Here is a 22,026-nt window from a genome sequence, read left to right as displayed (position 1 = left end):
AGGCTGCCTGGCAAACCGTGAAGCCGGTAGCGCTCGGGCTTCGGGCAGCCCCCATGCCTCCGGACCCTGCGCCCCCGGCCGGGCACTTCCCCTCCCGGGCTCCGGCGGCTGCTGTGCTCCCTGAACTCCTGGGCTCTGTAAGCGCCGAGCTGCCCGAGCGCTACCGGCTTCGGGCAGCCCCCATGCCTCTGGACCCTGCGCCCCCAGAGCCCAGGAGGGGAAGTGCCCGGCTGGCGGCACAGGGTCCGGAGGCATGGGGGCTGCCCGAAGCCGGTAGCGCTCGGGCAGCTCGGCGCTTACAGAGCCCAGGAGTCAGGGAGCACAGCAGCCCCCGGCGCCCGCTCTAAGGTAAGCCAGGGAGTATTTTTCCCGGACATGTTTGGCTTTTTGGAAATTCCCCCCAGATGGGGGTTTGATTACCGGGAAAAGCCGGACGTATGGTAACCCTAGGCAATGCCCTCCTTCCCTGGACAGCTTACTCCTAGGGGGATTCTGCACCACTGCACAATTTGTGCAGAATTCATGTTCCCTGCAGAATTCTATTTTCTCCCGCAGAATTTGTGATTTCCACCAAAATGCTTCCTTTTGATGGAAATCACAAATTTCAGCCCCCGCCCCATGACAGTTCCTGAATCTTTTTTTGTTGTCTGTATTGTGACCGACATACTTGCTGACAGGTATTTTGTAATAAGTTACCAAAATAGTTGAAACTGGCCTGATTATAGGGTGTTATTTTGACAAATAAAATACAGAGAGTTTTGCAGAATTTTAAAATATTGTGTGTAGAATTGTTAATTTTTTGGTGCAGAATTCCCTCAGAGTAATAGCTCCCCTCACAGCTTGGCCCGGGCAGGATCTGTGCTACATTCCCCCACTGCAGACCTCTTTGCCCTCCAGCAGACTCCACTGCCAGTGCAGGCCCATTGCTCAATCTAGGCAAGGTCTGGTGTCCAACCATTGATAAGCCAGGGGCTTGGTAGTGATGGGTTGGGCTTTCCCTGGTGTTTCAGGGCTGTGCTGCCGGGGGAGAGGAAGCGGGAAGTGCTGTGTGGGGCTGACGGGGCCCATTTTAAACCATGAGTGTGTGTGTGTTATTTTTACCTCCTTTTATTCTCAGTGCCCTCCCTTAAAAGGCAAAGTCCAACGCATCCTGCACTGGGTCTGGAGAGAGCCCCCTGCCCCCTTCCTGTCTGGGCTCCGTCCGCCTGACCTGGAGCTGTCTGTCCCTCCGCCAAAGCCCCTGGAGGGGATCCCGGAGCGGGAGTTCTTTGTGAAGTGGGCAGGACTCTCCTACTGGCACTGCTCCTGGGTCAAAGAGCTGCAGGTAAGAAGCCGCGTGGCTGGTGAGAGGGGGACTGCGTGTGGTGCTGCCCATGGCTGGGCCTGGCACACCTGTGGCCCTTTTCGACAGGTGTGGGGGCGGTGTTGAAACATAACCAGCTCCCCGCTTTGTTGCTGTCTCCGGGCGCAGCTGGAGCTCTACCACACCGTGATGTACCGCAACTACCAAAGAAAGAACGACATGGACGAGCCCCCGGCCTTCGACTACGGCTCCGGGGACGAGGACGGCAAAAGCGAGAAACGGAAGAACAAAGACCCGCAGTACGTCAAGATGGAGGAGAAGTACTATCGCTACGGCATCAAACCTGAGTGGATGATGATTCACCGAATCCTGAATCACAGGTGGGGAGTTGTGTGGGAGAGAGGGGTTAAGTGTACAGATGCCTACAACTCCTATAACATCAGGGGGCAAATATTGCCCATAGGGCCTCATGAAGATCTGTAAAGAAGGAATTCCGAGTGAAAACTGATGCATTCACCTTGCCTCCTTTTGCAAATGAAGGTGTAGGGAGCTGTTCCTCCCCATGTCATTAGTATGGACTGTGTGATATTCCCAATCCTGCAGAGGTTTTTGGGGTGGTGATTTATGGTGATTAGCTAGGTGTTTTTTTGGGGGGGTGGGGGGGGGAAACTAGCATTTCTGTAGCAAACAGTATTTCTCTGTCAAGCCTAGTTTGTGGGCAATATTCATTAAGCAGCGGTTAGATCTGCTTGTGCTAGGAACATAACGTACCGCAGGGTGATCAGGGAGATGTTGGCCAAGTTACACACACAAAGCATTTCAAGTTTGGATTCTACCCACTGACGTTATTGACTCTGGCCTTGAATTTAGGCAGCCAAGAGCGTAGGGCTCACCCAGGCTAGTGCCATGTGGCCATTCGCGACACAGCACTGTAATATTAGAACATAGACAGCCTGGTGCTGCTCATGTGTGTCACCAGTGTTAACCCAGAACAATTCCACCAGTTCTAATGGAATTAATCTGAATTTCCAGACTGTGTAAGGGAGAGCAGAATTTGTCCTGCGATGTCTCTCCAAGGCCAAACTTTCTCCTGGCCAGGGCACGGGAATTTACCTACTGCTTTGCTTCTGTGACACTAATTTGCTCCTCCTAAAGAGAGTAAAGCTGTAAACTTATTCCAAGGCTATCATCACCTTGGAAGCTCGTTACAGAGCTGAAAGTGAGGCCAAAAATGAATTGTTGCATTATTTCCATTTCTATTAAATTGCACATTAAAAATATAGATAGTAAATTCTTCCAAAAGGTGGATCTTGGTGTTATTAAACTTTCCCCAAATACATTATTTGGATCCCTGATGCCAACTAATATTTTACTGAAAAATTCATAAATTTCTTCTGTGACTGGGTGATCAGTCTTTCTCCTATTGATTGCACCATGCAGCTGCTATTACTCACCCAAACTACTCTCAAATGCCAGTCCATTTCTGTGTACGCTGTTCATTTCTTTGGGGAATCATGCATTCCACCCTCACTCAAATCACATCGAAGACATTAGCAGGAATTTGAGAATCACATGTATACCGAGAGGTAGCTAATGCGCACATAACTCCCTCGGAGACTAATGGGACTGTGTGTGAAGAGAAGAATGTAAATGAATTGCATATGTGAGTCCTTTCAATTATTTAGCCATGATATCTGCATTTATTTGTGCTGAAGACATTTCCTATGTATTAGATAATCTTCTGAGTTGATATCTTTTTTTTAAAAAAAGTCAAAAGGCAAGGATCACTTTGTAGAACTTCTAAATTAGGAATCACACACTTCTCTTCAAAGCTGTTTGACGGGGACTGAGTAAAGTTGTGTGGCTAAAACCTGTGCCAGAGTTACATTCTGTGTAAATCACGCAGGACTTGCCTTTTATAAATAACCGGATTCTGAAAGGTTTTTATTAGTTTTTCAGTGTAACTGGTATGAGAAATGTATAAGGAGACATGATAAGCTTTTCAAAATAATCAATGGACTACAGAAGGTCTATTGGGAACTTTTGTTCATCATGTCCCATAATACAAGAACTGGGGGACATTCAATAAACTTTTAAAACTAGTAACTTTTCACATAATACAAAATTAGCCGGTGGAACTCACTGCAACAAGATACCATTGAGGCCAAGAGCATAGCAGGATTTGGAAGAGACATTTGTATAAATGTGAGAATATCCAGAACAACAATAGTAAGGAAAAAATTAACAGACCCCATGAATTTTGGAAGGGATATAAACTTTCATTCTTCAGGGCATAAGCCAACTTCTAACTAATGGGTTTTAGGAAAGGACTTTCCTTGGGGACAGATTATTCCATAAGTGCTTGCACCTTTCTTTGAAACATCCGGCAGTGTTGGAGATAGGATATTGGATGAGCGCCTACGTTCCTGGGCATAGGCTGAGACCCTGCCCTGCTCTTTCTGACTTCCATTCTTTTAAGTTTAAAAACATTTAACTAATTCTCTTCCTCTTTTACTAACAGCCCTATGTTCACTGATCTCTGAGCAGCCATGGACACATACTGCACGCTGTGCACATATTCTGACTCTACAGCCTTCAGCACTGTGGTGTTCTATAAATTATTGTCCCCAACACTAAATTACAGGCAGCGCAGACACAGTGAAATCGTGTGGCTTTTAGCTTCTGTGATTGATTAAACATACACAGCAGATTAATGGACCATTCCACCTGAAACTATTGATTCCTTCTTGGTGTTATTTTAGCTCTGCATGGACCTCATAATCTGCAGGTACAAACAGAGGATGGAGTATTCGGTTTCTTGAAAACAGGGTCATAGTAAGCTGTTTGCTTAGGATTGAAACTTGGCTAAACAAGTCTTGGTGCTCCCCCCCGGGAATGTTCCTGAATTCATCGCCTTTGGAAGGGCAGGCCCCCCATTGCTGTATATTTATATCTGGACATTTGGTTGTTTTGTGCATGTGTATGAGAGATTTATCACACAAACAGCCCATCTCTGGCATTCTTTCCTCCACTGGCTCCGTGTGAATCTCCTGGGTGCTAGCTGACAGGAGACCTGAGCATGTTCTGTTTCATGTTCTGTTGGGTGCAGGGTTCTCTGTTTCAAGGGACTTTAATTAAACTCTGCTGAGACTTCCAGGCTCCGAAGGCTTGAGGGTTTGTGTTTGAGAGAGAGGAAGCTGTCTCATCAGGGAGATGTTTCCATTGCTAATACACGGCAATACAAGGGAAACACCAACTCAGATGATGTTTGTTACATTATGTCATTTCAGTGATGTGCTTTTATATATTATGCATTCTAGCTTTGATAAAAAGGGAGATGTCCATTACCTGATCAAGTGGAAAGATTTACCCTACGACCAGTGTACCTGGGAGATTGATGACATAGACATCCCCTACTATGAAAACCTGAAACAGATTTACTGGAATCACAGGTATGAGCCAGGGAGGCAGTGCAGACTGTAGTCTGCGCAGGCAGTATAGAGCCATGCAGATCTACAGCATCTAAAGTGACTGGTGATTTTTGGTGCCTCATATTTTGAGTGAAGAACTGGAACCACCTTAAAGGAGACGGATTTTCATTACGTGGGTGATCTGCACTTTCTGAAAATCAGGCCCTTTTAAGGTGTCTCAAGTTGGGCACCCAAAATCTCGAGTCCACGTATCTGTTTACAGCCTATCTATAGTATCTCGAGTATCCACCTGTCTGTGTGCTGTAGCCATTCATTTTTAGCATTTAGTATTAATTTGACTTATTGCATTTCCAAGACAATCCATTGTGCTGGGCTCTGCCTAGTTTTTAGGAAAAAATATAGGAGTGTTTTTATTTTGAGTAAATGATTACATGTAGTTTGGGTGACATTGCCTGGCTTGTTATAACCTACATCATTAACAATTCAGCTGGAGCTGGGGCAGAAAAGTTTCTGTGGGGAAAGAACGAATGGAGATTGGCTGGGAATTCTAATCCCTCGTGTGGAGGCCATGAGGGGAATATCCTTCTGCCTATCCAGCTCCCCTCTTATCCATGCCCTCTGTTTAATGGTCTCTTCCAGGGAGCTGATGTTGGGGGATGATATCCAACCGCCAAAGAGGCTGAACAAGAAAGGGAGAAAACTGAAGGAAGAAAAACTAGAAAAACCTCCAGAAACTCCTATTGTTGATGTAAGTGGGGGGTGGCGGGGTGGGGGGAGTGAAGGCAGCAGTGCAGGAGCATGCGACTCAGCTGAGAATCTCACTGGCTCCCCATTCTTGCATGAGCTCCTAAGAAACGTTGTGGTTTGTTTCAGTATTTCTTTGTGTTAAAGCCCAAACCGTGTCCAGTCCTGGGTCTCACCGGTAACTTTCCAGGGGGGGCTAATGCTGCATCTCATTTACATCAAAGGGAACCATTTCCAGCTGCCCTCGATTGTACGGTGGAGGAGCAGCCCATAGAAACATGCCCCACAGGTTTTCTCTGTTCATTCCTTAAGCAGAATTATCAAGAGGAAAGGGATTTTTCTCAGGTGTGGGACACAAAACGGAACACTGCCTGCTGGAACCTGTAGTCTCTGCAGGCTGCAGCTCTGTACTGAGGAGGACTGCATTTTGGAACTGTATGAACTGCATTTAAATCTTGATTTGGGCCTGTCTGTGTTAAAGCCTTGACCAGGAACCTAGCGGGCTATAGAGAGAAGGAAGGTGAGGGGATGAACAGGCTTTGCAGACTTTGCATTCTGCCTCTTTCCCCTGCAGCCTACAGTTAAATTTGACAAGCAGCCATGGTACATTGATGCAACAGGCGGCACCTTACATCCTTACCAGCTGGAGGGACTGAACTGGCTGAGGTTTTCCTGGGCCCAGGGAACCGATACAATCCTTGCTGATGAGATGGGGCTTGGGAAGACGGTGCAGACCATCGTGTTCCTGTACTCCCTGTACAAAGAGGTGAGTGTTTGGCACCCGCGGAGACAGTCCTTACTTCCTTGGCGTTCCGTGGGAGCCTGGGGTGCAGCATACTCACCTGGAATTTGCCTTTCTGAACAGGGCCACTCGAAAGGGCCGTATCTGGTTAGTGCCCCTCTCTCCACTATTATCAACTGGGAGCGAGAATTTGAGATGTGGGCACCTGACTTCTATGTGGTGACCTATACGGGGGATAAGGAAAGCCGGGCTGTGATCCGAGAAAATGAGTTCTCCTTTGAAGACAATGCCATCCGGAGCGGGAAGAAAGTTTTCCGAATGAAAGTAAGTCCTGGCTAGCTATGCCCTGACCCTGCCTGAGGCAAAGCAAATTTTACTATTGGCAAGGGAGAGGGTGAAAGATGCTAGGAAAGATTAACTGTCTTACTCGTTGGGTATGTAGAGAAATTCTCCTCTCGAAGCCTGCTAACAAATGGCAAAAGAAACTCTCTCTTAATGAGCCTCTCCAGGCATCTGTCTCTCTCTTTGGGGCTGTCTTGGGAATTGCAAACCGAGAGCATATTTACTCTGACTTCTCTGACTCCTCGTGCTCATCTGGGCTCCCATTATCTCAGCTCTCATTCTGTCTAATGGCTTTGAGACAGGTTCTTTGTCCCTGGGATGTGTGTTCCACCCACATACATTACCACTGCAGCAGGGTATTTGCTGTCCTGGGACTCTCTGGTGAATTGTAAGCTTTGTGCCAGGATGCAGGCTCCTTCCCCATATGATTTCCCCAGTTTAGCACTCTCTGTAAGATAAAGAACTGTAGTTTCTGTTTCATATGGACTGGCCTGTGAATCAGAACATCAGAGAGCAGGATTCCAGCATGGAGGGGAGGGAGAGAGGTAGGGATGGAAAATTTTTGCATTCATTTGTGCTAGTTTAAATCCAGAGTAACTCTCCTGAAGCCAATGGGTTTACTTGGGCTTTACACCAGTGCAAATGAGAGCACAGTCTGACCCACAGAAGGTGAGATTCCTAAGAAGCTGAATCAACTGTTCTCCAAAGAGAAAAGCTGACACTGTTTATAAATGCAGCAGATTTATGATGGGCTTTACAGATTTCTGCAGGACCCTTTTCTGTTTGGTTTATATAGCTCCCTAATTCATTTTAATGCTCAGATGGATATAGATTTTCTGCTGGCTTGATTCATTCCTAGACTGAGCTTGCTGGCATTTTGCAGTGCGGTTGAAACAAGTCCACATTTTTCTTCACGTGTTCGGATGTGTGTAGTATCCAGAAGCACTGAGGGCCAGTGGCAACCATGTCCCCTTGGTCTCTTTAATCTGTGATGTTCTCTCTCTTTATTTCATCTAGAAAGAAGCCCAGATTAAATTCCACGTCCTGCTCACATCCTATGAGCTGATCACTATTGATCAGGCTGTTTTAGGCTCTATAGAGTGGGCGTGTCTGGTGGTGGATGAAGCTCACAGGCTGAAGAACAACCAATCCAAAGTAGGTATCTTTCATGGCAGCTGGGAAGAATGTTACTTGGCTGTGCAGTTACTGTTCCAGGCACTGCCCCGTCGAGGCTGCACTCCTCTTTGATCCCCTCTGTGGCTCCAGATCAGATTTGCTCAGGTTGAGCACATCAAAAGATAATTTCCCACCCCTCCCCCACGCGGCCCCCAAACTCTACTTGGGGTTTGACTCTCATCTGAATTATTCCTGCCTCTTGCATCATCGCTGCCGTTACAGTGCTGCCATTGGAACACAGCTGGCAGCTTGGTGAGGCAGGAGGGGGTCCAGACACCAGCTCACTCCTCAGGAGCCGCATTGGCTTAGCAGGGAGAGCAGGTGTGAGGCTTTGTCTGGGTCAGTTCAAGTCAGCAGATGTGACTGGCATGTTTGGGGCATGGCTGGAGTCCAGGGAGCCTTCGGGCTGTCTCTGATGGGAGCTGGGGGAAGAGATAGGAGGAGGACGGGGCCCTTTGCCTGCCTGGGATGTCCCAGGGTGGGAGCAGGGGAGTCTGTTTGGTGACAGTCACAGATTCCAAACGGAGGCAAAAACACAGAAAGTGGATTTCTTTAACAAAGGAAAAAGAAAACTGGCGGTTGGCATTCAGACTCCATGGGGCGCTACACGGCTTCACTGAAGAGATTAGAAATAATAATAATAAAAGAGTGCCGAGTCTAGCAGCAGCAATATGCTGCCAGTGTTGGGGAGGGAGCTGGCCTGCAGGATTCACTCCCCTCCATGGCCCACAATGGGCAGGGTTACCCGCCTCGTTGAGAAGCCTTGAGGTGACAGCACCCCACAGAGCTGGTCAGCACTGGTGCCAGGCCAGCCTGAAGGGCTCACCTGAGAGCGAAGGAAGATGCCCCCTCTCCTTCCCTCCGTCCCCTTGGGCTAAATGAGATGCATCCGCAGGGCTCCCAAGCGCTCCTGGCTTGGAAATGGAAAGCCTAAGGGCTTGTCTTCACTACCCGCCTGGATCGGCGGGTAGAAATCGATCTCTCGGGGATCGAATTATTGCGTCTCGTTGAGACGCGACAATCGATTCCCGAATCGACGCGCGTACTCCACCAGCCCAGGTAGGAGTAAGCGCCGTCAATGGGGGAGCCGCGGCGGTCGATTTGCTGCCGTCCTCACAGCGGGGTAAGTCGGCTCGGATACGTCGAATTCAGCTACGCTATTCGCGTAGCTGAATTTGCGTATCTTAAATCGATCCCCCACCCTAGTGTAGACCTAGCCTGAGGGAAATCGAGAGACTGAGGGAAATTGAGGGACTTCTTCCAGTTGCAAGAAGCCCAGGGCAGATTCAGTTTCAAGCCACATGAGATTTACCCAAGTCACGCTGGCAGGATGATCGTTTCAGCAGGGCAGCCAGCACCGCCTTGGTTAGAGGAACTCCTCCCGGTCTCCCTAGGGAGAGGAAGGATTCCCGGGGCTAGTCTGAATGATGGGGTCGGTGGCTGGGATGGCTAAGAGGAGGGAGTGGAGGCTACTACACGCATCTGCTGCACTTTGGATTAGCAGAACCAAAAGTTCTAAAATGACCAAGCAGGTTCCGCGTCCTCCCCCCCCCCCCCCCCCAACTGAACTGCTCCCACCTGACTTGGCTTCTTGTCCAAGTTCTTTAGGGTATTAAATAGCTACAAGATTGACTACAAGCTGCTGCTGACTGGAACGCCACTCCAGAACAACTTAGAGGAGCTCTTTCACCTGCTCAATTTCCTGACCCCGGAGAGGTTTAAGTAAGTTGCACTATTTCCCTTCGCTGGCTGGGTGAGTGTCACAGAGAGGCACAGGCAGGCAGACCGACGGATAGATGGCAGAAGGAAACAGTCGCAGCACTGTGCTAGAATAAATAAATATCCCTGTTATATACATTGCATGTATATAGTTCTGGGATGCTCCCAGCTGGGCATATTGCCTTCCCCAGCAGTCACTGGACTTGTGGGTAAAAGATTCTTAGCGCCGTCCTCTTCCTCCCGAGAAGGAGGCATTGGTGGCTTTGGAACTTGGCTAACGTCTAATGTCAGAACAGTAGCAGTAAATCTGCTCTACGTGGCGTGTACCATTCCTCTGTCTAACTGGAACTACATTCACATGGTGGGAGGATGCTTCCATTGTATTCTGTAAGAGCTCTCTTCATTGAAATCCTGAGGATATGAATCGCTTGGACTATGAGTCCCCCATGATCTGCCACGTGCTACCTCATTATGGGCTATTTTTACAGCAACCTGGAAGGATTCCTGGAAGAGTTTGCTGACATCTCCAAGGAGGACCAGATAAAAAAACTCCATGATCTGTTGGGTCCCCATATGCTCCGGCGATTGAAGGCAGACGTGTTCAAGAACATGCCTGCGAAAACGGAGCTGATTGTGAGAGTGGAGCTCAGCCAGATGCAGAAGTAAGTGCTAGTAACTAAATCACAGAGGGTTACAGATGATTCTTCTGGAAGCACACAATGCCACTGGTTCCTTTCACGCCGTCTCATTGGTGCTTGGGGCAGTGAGACCGCAGCCTATGCGGAAGGCATTGAAATGGATTGTTAGGGGAGAGGCCACACCCCACAATCTGAACTGAAGCATTCAGCCTTGGTAAGAGTTAGCAGCCCTGGTTCCTTCGGAGAGGTCACACTGTCATGGCAGCTGGGTGGGACAAGTTCCTCTAACAGAGGATATGGTAAATGGAAGCCTGTCTCCTTGCCCTGTGCCTGGCACATGGAGAAAATGATGGATCTGAAAAATCGTTAAAATTCTCGTAGCCATTGGAAGCCTGAGAGATGTAGCTGTGTGGAGTATGCTGAATGCTACAGCTCTCTCTCTCTAGAATGCACCTGGTGTTCTCCGGAATAGTCAGACTTCCCCTAGGTAAAATCCACTTGCTCTATTGCTGAATGCGTTAAGTCCTGTGGGCCAGAGTCTGCTTTCAGTTACACCAGTGTAGATGTGGAGTCACTCCTCTGAGTCCAGTGGGAGTGCTCTGGGTCAAGGCTAGAGCAGCTGGGCAGAAGGCTGGTCTTGCATGCCTGGGTACAATCCATCTGGTTTTTGCTGACTGTCCCAGCTTTCCGTTGACATTCAGGAGAAGCAGCAGGGAAAGGTTAATTTATCTTCCAGGAAATACCCATTCTGGGGCACAAGCTCTTTTCTCACAGCAGCAGGAATATTTCTTAACACTTCACCCACCCACCCCTCACCGGGACTGAGTTATCCAAGAGAGCAGCGGAGTAACTCGACCGACCAGGACCTGCAGAGACAGAATCACATTCTTTAAGTGTCTGGGCCGGTCCTTTTCCTGGTGTAACGCCATAGCGGTGTAACTCCATTGAAGTCAATGGGATGAATCTGAGCCCTTCATTCCTCTTAGGCCAATCCCATCGGTGGTAATGCCTTTCCCATCACTGTTAATGCAGGAAGTATTACAAGTTCATCTTGACGAGGAATTTTGAAGCCCTGAATTCCAAAGGTGGTGGGAACCAGGTGTCGCTGCTCAATATCATGATGGATTTGAAGAAGTGCTGTAATCACCCGTACCTCTTTCCTGTGGCTGCTGTGGTAAGTTACCTCACTTCAGAAGCTCCAGATCTGTAATGTCTGTGTGCATTGACGGGGGCCAATGTTTCTGCTCCTTTTCTTTTCAATACACATGCTCAAGGCATCCTCCAGGTTGTTCCACTGAAATCATCTTAAAGGCAGGTAATTTTTTCTGGCCTGAACAATCTGAGGTGGGCATCTCCTCTCTGAAACCCAGTGAATTTCTCATTAATCTTTCTCCAGCATGGCTGGCGGACTTCAGTGTTCGGCAGGCTTTATGTTTAATGTCACAAAACCACCGCAGACGTCCAGCAGGCGGAGCAAGTGGGCAGCCAACAGGCTCTGTCTCTGAGCTCATCCCCCCCACCGACCATTGATAATAATCGTCTCGGGGCTGAATCCTGCTCCCGCTGAAGTTGGTGGCAATCCTCCCGTTGACTTCAGTGTGGACAGGCTTTGCCCCTAGAATGGCAAAAGTAAAGACTCCCTCCACCAACCAAGGATCCACTTACACTGTTCTCAGGAGGCGCCGGTTTTGCCAAATGGATCCTATGATGGGAATTCTTTGGTTAAATCTTCTGGGAAACTGATGCTGCTGCAAAAGATGCTGAAGAAGCTGCGAGATGGGGGACACAGGGTCCTGATCTTCTCCCAGGTGAGTGAAGAGAATTTCTTTTCTCTCGCCTTCAAGACTCAAAGCCCAAAGCTCTGGGAATTCTGAGGGAAGGAGTCTCCTCCAATTGGCTATTTTATTTAATAAGTGACAGGGGAACGTTTTAGCCTCACTTCCCTGTGGTGTCATTTTGATCATAAACTCTGTTAATTGTGTCGAAGGTAAAGGACCAGAATGGTTTTTCTACATTTGTTTCTGTACTAGGGGATTTTTATTAGATACAGATTGAGATGAATGAGAGAAATGGTGACCGTGTATCTAAGGGTTGGTGCCGCAGATTTTGGGAATAAGGACATGTGGGTTGTATTCCCAGCTCCGCCAATGACTTGGCCTGTGGCCTTTGGCAAGTCATTTAATCTTTCTTAACATAATTTTACCCACGTGTAAAACAGAGATAATAATAATAATTCATGTGCCCAGGGATTTTTGAGGCTTAATTTGTCAGTGCTTGCAAAGCACGCTAAGAACTCATATAAAAGGTGCCCTGTAATGGCAGTTAATATCACAATAGCTTGTTTACAATGTTTCTACTGTTTCTATTCAGTCAAACGCTGGAGCTATGATTTGGAATTGGGGATGGCGACCTTGGAATTATGCACTTAGGCCCAGATCAGCCCTCTGGGTAATGCAAACAGCGCCTCAGGCTTCCAAACACATCACGCACAACAAGGTGTGCAAATGGCACCCGCACGCCTGCTCCTTTTCCAGGGGCGAGATGTCATTTCCCACTGGCCAAACCCACTTTTTGTTTTCAGGGAAAATCTCCCCCCAAGTGTTGTGTTTGGGTGCCCCCCAGTCCCGCCCTCCGGGGCAGTGTGCAGCGGCTTACGGTGGGATTCTCTCTCTAGATGACAAAAATGCTGGATTTGCTGGAGGATTTTCTGGAGTACGAGGGTTACAAGTACGAGCGGATCGATGGAGGGATCACGGGAGGCCTGCGCCAGGAAGCCATCGACAGGTTTAATGGTACGCGTTATTATTATTAATTGTAAAGAATACAAAAAATCCGAGCTTCCCTTTCCATGCATGGCACAGGCAGCATACGTCCTGAGCAATCTAGGACACCGGTTTAATGTCTTGGGGGTAACGGTTCTGAGGGTGAGCCGCAGGAGTTTTGTTCTGTATCGGGCACGTGACTAACACAGCGCTAAGTCTGTGTGTGTAGCTGCACCTGCTGCACTAGTGATGGGACCAGTGTATAACGTGGTGTCTGATTGGCTGAGTATTGGCCAACTGGTGAATATGGGTGGCCGTGCACAGCATGTTGATAGCTACATCCCTGCACATGTGCAAGCTGCACTTTCCCGAAGTTAGTGTTTCAATGTGCTCCCCTTAAGGAGCCTGGTCTCCCAAGTGTACCTGGCACCTGAAATAGGCACTGCACGCAACACGAAGAATCTGAATAATCCAGAACACGAATCCACTTACTTGTTTCCACAACTCCTGACACTGAGTGCTGAACTCACTGAAGTGAGCACCGCTGGGCCCGATGCAGCTAGGGGTGTCTGAGAGCAAAGTGGTTTTTCAGTCTGTCGGTAATTACTAAGGCTACGTCCACACTATGAGCTCGTGATTCCCAGCTCGCATGCACAGACTTGTGCTAACTCTCGTGGAGCTAGTGTGCTAAATATAGTCAGCTAGCTGAAAACTCGACAGATGTTTGGGGCCAGGCTTTCCAAAAGTGCAACAGGTGAGCCAGCCAAAATGCCTGTGTGCAATCACATGGATTTACACGTGCAGCTGAGCTCAGAATCTGGCTATTTGTGCCCACCAAACCCTGCCTTTGTTCATGGAGCAGGTAACTGCATGCCCCAGAGGGCGCACATGTGCTATGCCGGAGTGGGTTTTGCAGACATGCCTGTCGTGCTCACATTTGCAAGTCCAGCACTGTGCAGCATAATGAGGGATCTTTGTAACATGTTGACTTAGCCGCTTTTAATCATGTCACAGGGTGTTAACGACAGGTGCTGCCTAGTCTGAAGGACTCGTATGTCTCAGTGAATTGCCAAGCTTCCCCTGAGAGCTGGTTTTATTTTTTCCCAATAACAGATTTCTAGTGACTGACACACTTGTTAATCCACCCCCTCCTGTCTAAGCATCAAGTTTTCTTTTGGGGGTTTGTTTAGACTGAATGCTCCCTGTGTTTTATCACCTAAACACAATGTCCCGCATTTCAGCCCCTTTCAGTCTCACCTTTCACCACCTTGTGGGTTTGTCTTCCTCAGCTCCTGGTGCTCAACAGTTCTGTTTTCTTCTCTCTACCCGAGCTGGGGGTTTGGGCATAAACCTTGCAACGGCCGACACTGTCATTATTTATGATTCTGATTGGAATCCCCACAACGACATCCAGGTGGGTTGCGCTTTCTCTTCCTTACGTTCCAGCTGCATCCTCCCATTTGCATTTCCTGTACGCTTGCTGGCACTCAGTGTATATTTAAATAGTTTTTTCCTCTAAAGAGCTGCTGATGCTTCTTGGAAAATTTAGGAAGGGGTGACTCCATTTTGAAGCCCTTCTGCTTTCTGTGCCCTCTGGTATTGCTTTGGCCTCTTTCGTTTCTATAGCAGACGTTTTTCATGAGAAGAGGGTCTTTGTTCCATAGGATTCTCACTGCATCGTGCTGCTAATTCCTCATCACATTTGGGATGCTGCTGCTGTTGTTTTCACATCAGCCACTTGTGAACTCCCTAGCTGACCATTCCCACCTGGGGTGGGCAATAAGCAACTGGCGTAGGTGAGACTCCTAAGACACAAAGCAAATGCCCTAGTAATAATGGAAAAGTGAAGGGGAAACACGGTGTAGATCCCGTTTCCAGGTAAATGGTGCTAATGAATTATCGCCCTTTAGTTACACACAAACTTTTCAACCCCTCCAATGAGATTTGCTCCCCAGTTAGGAGAGGGGGATGGAGGATAAGTGCAGAACGTGTTTGCAGCTAGCAAGTTCTCGGCTTAGTCTTTTACAGCTCGCCCTTTGTTCACCGCTTCCAACTCAGCCTGTAACGCCCGTAAGTATTGGAAACACCGACTGTCTAGATTCCCACTGTCAGGATGAGAATGGGGGGTTCCTGTCCCCAGGCTGTGCCCTGTGCGTGACTTGTTGGTGACCTGGAGGGAGCGGCCCAGTTGGTTGTTGAGACCAAGGATTGGTCAGACGAGGCTTTTCAGTAACTGCCCAGGGCGCTGTTCCCCACAGGCGTTCAGCAGAGCTCACCGCATCGGACAGAACAAGAAGGTGATGATCTACCGCTTTGTGACGAGAGCCTCCGTGGAGGAGCGCATCACCCAAGTGGCCAAGAGGAAGATGATGCTGACCCACTTGGTCGTCCGTCCAGGGCTGGGCTCCAAGTCGGGCTCCATGACTAAGCAAGAGCTGGATGACATTCTGAAGTTTGGGACGGAGGAGCTCTTCAAAGACGATGTGGAAGGTGAGATGGGGAGGGAAAATGTCCTGAATGAGAAGCCCAAGAGAAAGTACAAGGTATTTTTACGCTTCACCAGCCTGTATTGTCTTGCCACTTCCCAGCCCACCCACATCCCCGCTGCCCTTTCTGTTTCAGGCATGATGTCGCAGGGCCAGCGGATCACCATGCCTGACCCTATGACCCCCTTTCCCGAAGCACCGTCCTCCAAAGGGGGCGCCGTGACTCCCAGCATGAAAAAGAAACATGGCAGCACCCCGCCAGGTACGTAAAGCGCTAGAGAACTGCGGCCCCCCGAGGGCATTGACTGTTGGGATTAGGCAGAGCGCAGTGTCGGGTGCGGGGGGGGGGAGGACACGGAAGGGATCAGCAAGTTTGCAGCCAGAAGATCCTTGACTTAGGCTTTTGCAGCTTGTTTGCAAGTTTACGTGCCACTTGCTCGCCTGGTCCTCCGCCTCTGTGCAATTCCTTGGTGCTTTGTGCCCCTCCCGATGCATCTGGCTCTGGGGAGGGGAGCGCTCTGTCCCCAGCTCTGGGGAGGGGAACGTCGGGGGAGCGCTCTGTCCCCGGCTCTGGGGAGGGAAACGTCGGGGAAGGGCTCTGTCCCCGGCTCTGGGGAGGGGAACGTCGGGGGAGCGCTCTGTCCCCGGCTCTGGGAAGGGTGCTCTCACGCCTCCCTGGTTGTGCCATTCAGGGGACAATAAGGACGTGGAGGACAGCAGTGTGATCCACTACGACGACGCTGCCATCTCCAAGCTTCTGGATCGGAACCAGGACGCCACGGATGACACCGAGCTGCAGAACATGAACGAGTATCTCAGCTCCTTTAAAGTGGCCCAGTATGTGGTGCGAGAAGAGGACGGTGTGGTAATGTGATTAGTATCATGTCTTGACTTTAATCTTTTTGGGGACTTTCCCATTTGCGTTTCCTCTTCCTCTTTTCTTTTGTGTTTGGCAAATAATTCTGCAGAAGCCGGGAATCCCCCCCATCCCCCCTGTGTGCGTGATAGAGTTTATTGAGTTCAGCGCACAGAGCTGCCCGAGCCCCAGCACGCAGTCGGCAGGTGCTCTGCGACGCTGGGACCCACAGGCTCAGGCCTGGCATGGCTGCCGCCTGCCACGTTCTGGGGCTGCAGGAGGAGGACGCATGTGGCCCTACTATTCTATCAGTGAAAACTCAGCTCCTGAGACCAGCCCTCAGACAGAGCTGAGCCTTCTGCTGGGTGTGGAGACAGCCCCAGCCAGGCGAATTCACCTGTCCTGGCCTTACAGCTGCCTCTGGCCAGCTCGACTCCAGCGCACCCACAGAGGGAGGTTCAGTGCGGTGCTCTGTCCCAGACTCCCCGTGTGACCCTTAACAAGTGTCTCAGTGCCCCTCTGTAACGTGGGGTAACAGCCCTGCCCTGCCTCCCAGGGGTGCTGTGAGGAGACTCTGAGGCACATGGAAAGCACGGTGAGCGGGGCCAGATAGACCCCTGACAGATGGTGTCCTGTCCTCATTGCCCACCTCTCCTGCGTGACCCCCGTGCTTCGAGGGGATGACCTGCCCCCAAGGCAGCAGCCTCATTTATTTTGATCTACAGAGGGGTGTGTCTGGGGCCAGGCACGCTGCTTTTCACGTATGGTCCCACTACCGTTTACTCCCCTGGCAGCCACTGGACTTGCTCTTCTTCATCTCTCTCAAGCCCACCCTGGGTGCTTGTTTCTGGAAGCCCCAGCAGATTTCCCCCTGGACATTAGTGGGGTTACACGGCTGTGATTGTAGGGGGTGTTTTGGGGGTACGAATGGCTGGCAGGAAGCAGTGCCCCAGGCACCAAGGTCACCATTGCTGGGTAGGAGAAATGGCAGGAGTTGAAGCGGGACTTAACGTTTGCACCTGGGTAATAAGGGACAGAGACAGAGTCTCCTGCCTGCAGGGCCGGCAGCGCTTGAAGCCCTGGCATCCCCGGCACGTGTGCTCTCAGCCCTCTTCTCTTTGACGTGCCTTTCAGGAACGGGGCGGGGGCTAGCATGGAGCTGAGGCCGCCTACGCTCACCACCCTCTCATTCTCCTTTGCTTTCAGGAGGAGGTTGAGCGAGAGATCATCAAACAGGAGGAGAACGTGGACCCCGACTACTGGGAGAAGCTGCTCCGGCACCATTATGAGCAGCAGCAGGAAGATCTGGCCAGGAACCTTGGCAAAGGGAAGAGGATCCGCAAACAGGTCAATTACAACGATGCCTCGCAAGAGGACCAAGGTACGGCTTCTGCCCTCAGATCCGCACGGGGCCTGCGGCTGCCGCTGCAAAGGGGGTCGGGCTGTTGGGTTTTGACCGAGAAAAAGGAGCCTGACCAGGCTTCAGTTGCACTTGGTGTTTGAGGGGCGACATTCGCTCTGCCGCTGGCCGAGCTGTTCTCCTGCCGTGTTACTAATGCGGGGGGAAGGGGGAGATGGTATGGGACAGGTATTCTACACAGAGCACATGGATAAGCAATGTGTTGCAATCAGAGTTTAGAGATTCTGGGCAGGATCTCAAGGCTGGGGGGTTCTCAGAGAGCAGGTTATGGCTCCTTGAGCCCCAAGTTGTCCTGGTCTCGACAGAAATCAGAGCAGCCAAAGGGTTGTGTAGGTCTTGAGAGGACGTGACATCAACTAGGGTCTAGGTCTCGTCCTGTAGCACCGGACTCTTTGGAGTCATGGTCCTGCTGTGCTCTGTCTTGACAGCTGGTGGATCAGTCTGGTGGCATTGGTCTCACTGATGCCAGCTGGCTATGCTCCTTAAGGGACCCCATCCATCAGCTGTGAATTGGCAGAGCAGAGCTGTATTCCAGCTGGTCCCCACCACCCCTCTGTGTTGGGATGCGGGGGCAGAGACAGGGGGAAATGCCCCCCCTCACTGCACTGGGGGCTTCTCACACTGGCAGCAGTGACCAGACTTCTGCCCCTCTCCGCCGCTCAGGTGGGAAAGGCCTTGGCAAGTAGAAGGACCAGGTCCATCCAAGCATCTCTAGGGAAAGCTTGTACCTGTGTTGAGTCCCAGATCTCTCTCCTGAGGGCATGTGGAGAGGTTGGCTGGCACAAGACTGCTCCTTTGACCTCTGTCCCCTGTGCTCTGCAGAGTGGCAGGACGAGCTCTCCGATAACCAGTCCGAATACTCCATCGGCTCCGAGGACGAAGATGAAGACTTTGAAGAAAGACCCGAAGGTCAGAGTGAGTTATGGCATTTATTACTCTTCAAATTCCTCCCTCTCGACAGCGCCAGGGATTTGCCTACCTCCCTGAGTTGCCCTCACCAGCGCCAGGTCCTTCGAGAATGACAGACAGGCAAACTGGATCAAAACGTATTGGCTGGAGGAGACTGGCTGGCGGGTGGTGGATTTGGGATGTGGGGTACCCCTGCTAGCCCCCCACTCCTCTTCTGGCCCCGGTCAGGAGTGGCTGCACACTGGCTCCATTTGTGGGCTTTGGCGTCTTTCTGAAATGCCCGGAGCGTCCCAGCCTGGTTCTTCGTAGAGAAGCTCTGTGTCAAAAGAGCCCCTGGCCCCAATTGTTGCGCTTGCTGGTGGTCTCCGAAGAGCAGCTGTGGACTGAATGGGCCATGGATGCTGAACGTCCCTGGGACGAGATGGGGCCTGGAGGCAGAGCAGCCTGGAGAGGCTCGTAGGAGTCTGTCCTCTGTGCGGAGTCTTCTCCACTTTCCCTTTACTGCCCTGCTTCCCCCAAAGGCTTCAGGATGCTGCCTCCTTTGGGTGAGAATCCCATCCTGAGGCTGATCAGTGCTGCTCCATGCATTGGCTCACTCCAGAATGATACACGCTGCTTCCTTCCCCACTCCCCAGTGGCCCAATGTGCCGCTGCTCGAGCTCTGCTCCCCGCGTGGCAGCATGTTGCTGTGACCTGAGCCCAGGATCAGCCCTTTAATGGCACGAGTGGTAATGGGTCGCTAGGGTGGGTCTGGTTTGGAGTTGCCAGGAGTCCTCCCTTTGTGCCTAGCTCTTTCCCTTACACTTTGATGTCACAGCCTCTCGGGTCCCAGACACAGTTATGGTCTAGTTCTTGCGCTGTGGTGAGAGGCTCTTAGGAGATGTGGTCCAGCCCTGGGCCGTCTTGACAGCAGGCGGAATGGGTGTGCTGGGTAGGACGTCACCTGTCCATCGCTGACCATACCAAGAGCGTTCCCTTTGCTGCATTGCTGTGTGACATTAGCCAGTGGGAGACGGGTCACCATCAGCATCGGACCTGCGAACCAGCACCTGTTCTACAAAAGCATCCTGCATCTCTGTGGGCGTTCCCCACTGAGCCTGTTAGGTACAGCCTGCAAATCCTCCGAAGCCACAGGCTGAATTCAGTGGGTCCTTGCAGTGCATGGGGGAGATGTACCAGGTGTGGCCACAAGAGGTCCCCAGAAAAACAGCAGATTAGACCCATAAAGCTAGTTGCCATTGTGTTCTAGCACCCAGGGCTTTTCAGCAGGAATGAATGCGGGATGGTTTCTCCTGCACCGCAGTGTGATGCACGGAGAACTGGACCCTGATGCACACAATGGCTTGCCCAGAACTCAGGGCCCAGCAGTGATGTTCCTGCTCTGGCCAGGGTGTGCACAGAGTTTGCTTCTGTCTTGTTTGCAGAGAGGATTCTGGGACGCTGCTGTGAGCCACTTTAAGGCTCCAGACTTCTCCCCAAAGCCTTATCCTGGCCACAGCTCATGTGCCACATCCCTGCTGATCTTTTTGGGACCTGCACATGGGTCACGAGCACCATCTATCCCAGCCTGTAGTGACTGGTGTGTATGCTGAGGGGAACCTACAGCCATATCCACATCAGAGCAGTGCAGGGACTGGTTCTGCTGTGCCTGCAGACCCGTCCCAGGGCTGGCACTCCGGGTTTTCTCCATCGCAAATGTGGCTTCTTTACAGAGTATGTCGATTGCCTCTAGGTGGCAGGAGACAATCACGGAGGCAACTGAAGAGCGACCGAGACAAGCCTCTGCCCCCTCTGCTGGCAAGAGTTGGGGGGAACATTGAGGTAAGCCCTAGTCAGTGTGACTGCCATGGGGGTAGGGCCAGTGGGGGGCGCTTGGCCTGATTCGTACTTGTATTGTCCATTCATATCTGTTCAGACTAGCTCTGGCTAAACCCCGCTGCGGTGTCCGTGATGCTCAGAGATGCCCCGTGCTCTTGCAGGGTGATGCTAATGGCCGTGCTCTCTGCAGGTGCTCGGATTCAATGCCCGGCAGCGCAAGGCCTTCCTGAACGCTATCATGCGGTGGGGCATGCCGCCCCAGGATGCGTTCAACTCTCACTGGCTGGTCCGAGACCTTCGCGGGAAAAGCGAGAAGGAGTTTAGGTAAAGCCTCCCTGGATGGACACAGCCAGCTCCTGGCTCTGGGCTCCGGTTGGCTGCTTTCTGCCATTGTCACTGGACTCTCTCGAGCGTGCAGTACAAGTAAGCACTCGAGAGGATCTCGGCTGCACTGGGGGGGCGTTTGCATTGCCCGGTGTGTGGAGCCCGGCAAGTGCCCTGGATATACTGGGCCACAGCTCCCGTAACTGGCCCAGCTCCAGTCACTTCAGTGGCGTTTCGCCCAGAGTCGTTCTCTCCACAGGCCGCCCCTTGGTGAGAGGGAGAGGCAGAAGGGCTCACACAGGATATGCACAGTCAGTTAAAAGCAGCTGTCGGCTCTGTAGAAATGAAGAACAAGGTTCCCAATTGGAGCTCTGCCCCAAAGAGCCGCAAAACCCCCAGCATGGTCACTGCCCAGGCTCTGCGTCGGTGGAGGGGACCCCGGGCTTGGACAGGCCATCAGCCCTTGCCTATCTTGACAGGTTTCCTAGGCAGCTACATCATTTAGGTTGTAAGCTCTTCAGGATGGACACTATCTTATGTCAGTGTGCACTGCCCCATGCAACGGAGACTCTATTGCTGCTGTGCCACAAATAAATAATTACACGTCACAACCGGAGAGACACTGACCCACAGTGTGAAAACTAAAGGAGAGCAAAACGAATGGCTCCCTATAAAAACACACGGCTTCTCTCCCTCCCCTGAGGTTCCGGTCGGGAGCAAGAACTTCACGCACTCTGCAAGTGGAGGAGAGTCCAGGGCACCTCAGTCAGACTGAACTCTTCCTTTCATTTCCCAGGGCTTATGTCTCTCTCTTTATGAGACATTTATGTGAGCCTGGAGCCGATGGGGCCGAAACCTTTGCGGACGGCGTTCCCCGCGAAGGGCTGTCGCGCCAGCACGTGCTGACGAGGATAGGAGTTATGTCACTAGTAAGGAAGAAGGTGGGTGAGTAAAATTTGAACTGTGGCGTGGCAGGTACGTTCTGGGCTCCTTTGAATGTCGCTGACTCTGCTGAATGGCTTCTTGCCAGTGATCCACTGAATATGCCTCTAAGAATCAATGTAAAGACGTACACTGGGGTCTATGAACACACCCCCTCTTATTAAAATAACAGCGCAAGCTGCTTGCCAAGCCCTATGGGTCCTTGACCTCTGACCGCCCAGTCTGACCTCCTGTATATCACAGGCCAGAAAACATCCCCCACTGATTCCTGCATCCAGCCCAGCACCTTTGGTTGATCCAGAGCATACCTTTGAGCAAGACACCTGATCTTGATGTTAGGCCTATTCAGCTAGATACTTAATCACCTGCCGAACTTTAAGCATGTGAGTGGTTCTGCTGAAGCCAATGGAACTA

At 51.0% G+C, this 22,026-nt stretch overlaps 1 protein-coding gene across 1 annotated transcript in view; it reads left to right on the top strand.

Annotated features, from left to right (window-relative positions):
• The window catches only part of CHD5 (chromodomain helicase DNA binding protein 5), an 83,479-nt gene that overhangs the window by 44,779 nt on the left and 16,674 nt on the right, over window positions 1-22,026 (top strand). Inside the window, exons 10-30 of the mRNA XM_065421467.1 lie at window positions 1,118-1,324; window positions 1,472-1,683; window positions 4,624-4,755; window positions 5,374-5,482; window positions 6,053-6,244; window positions 6,344-6,544; window positions 7,580-7,717; window positions 9,339-9,460; window positions 9,946-10,119; window positions 11,128-11,269; window positions 11,772-11,903; window positions 12,770-12,887; window positions 14,147-14,271; window positions 15,116-15,347; window positions 15,480-15,605; window positions 16,036-16,208; window positions 17,406-17,580; window positions 18,442-18,534; window positions 20,261-20,349; window positions 20,537-20,670; window positions 21,467-21,611. Of these exons, the coding sequence (XP_065277539.1) occupies window positions 1,118-1,324; window positions 1,472-1,683; window positions 4,624-4,755; window positions 5,374-5,482; window positions 6,053-6,244; window positions 6,344-6,544; window positions 7,580-7,717; window positions 9,339-9,460; window positions 9,946-10,119; window positions 11,128-11,269; window positions 11,772-11,903; window positions 12,770-12,887; window positions 14,147-14,271; window positions 15,116-15,347; window positions 15,480-15,605; window positions 16,036-16,208; window positions 17,406-17,580; window positions 18,442-18,534; window positions 20,261-20,349; window positions 20,537-20,670; window positions 21,467-21,611 (3,171 nt within the window). The remainder of the gene's footprint in view (window positions 1-1,117; window positions 1,325-1,471; window positions 1,684-4,623; window positions 4,756-5,373; window positions 5,483-6,052; window positions 6,245-6,343; window positions 6,545-7,579; window positions 7,718-9,338; window positions 9,461-9,945; window positions 10,120-11,127; window positions 11,270-11,771; window positions 11,904-12,769; window positions 12,888-14,146; window positions 14,272-15,115; window positions 15,348-15,479; window positions 15,606-16,035; window positions 16,209-17,405; window positions 17,581-18,441; window positions 18,535-20,260; window positions 20,350-20,536; window positions 20,671-21,466; window positions 21,612-22,026) is intronic.

The sequence above is a fragment of the Emys orbicularis genome, chromosome 22 (genome assembly GCF_028017835.1).
Source record: "Emys orbicularis isolate rEmyOrb1 chromosome 22, rEmyOrb1.hap1, whole genome shotgun sequence".
Classification (NCBI taxonomy): Eukaryota; Metazoa; Chordata; order Testudines; family Emydidae; genus Emys; species Emys orbicularis.
This window is presented reverse-complemented; position numbering and strand designations above follow the sequence as displayed.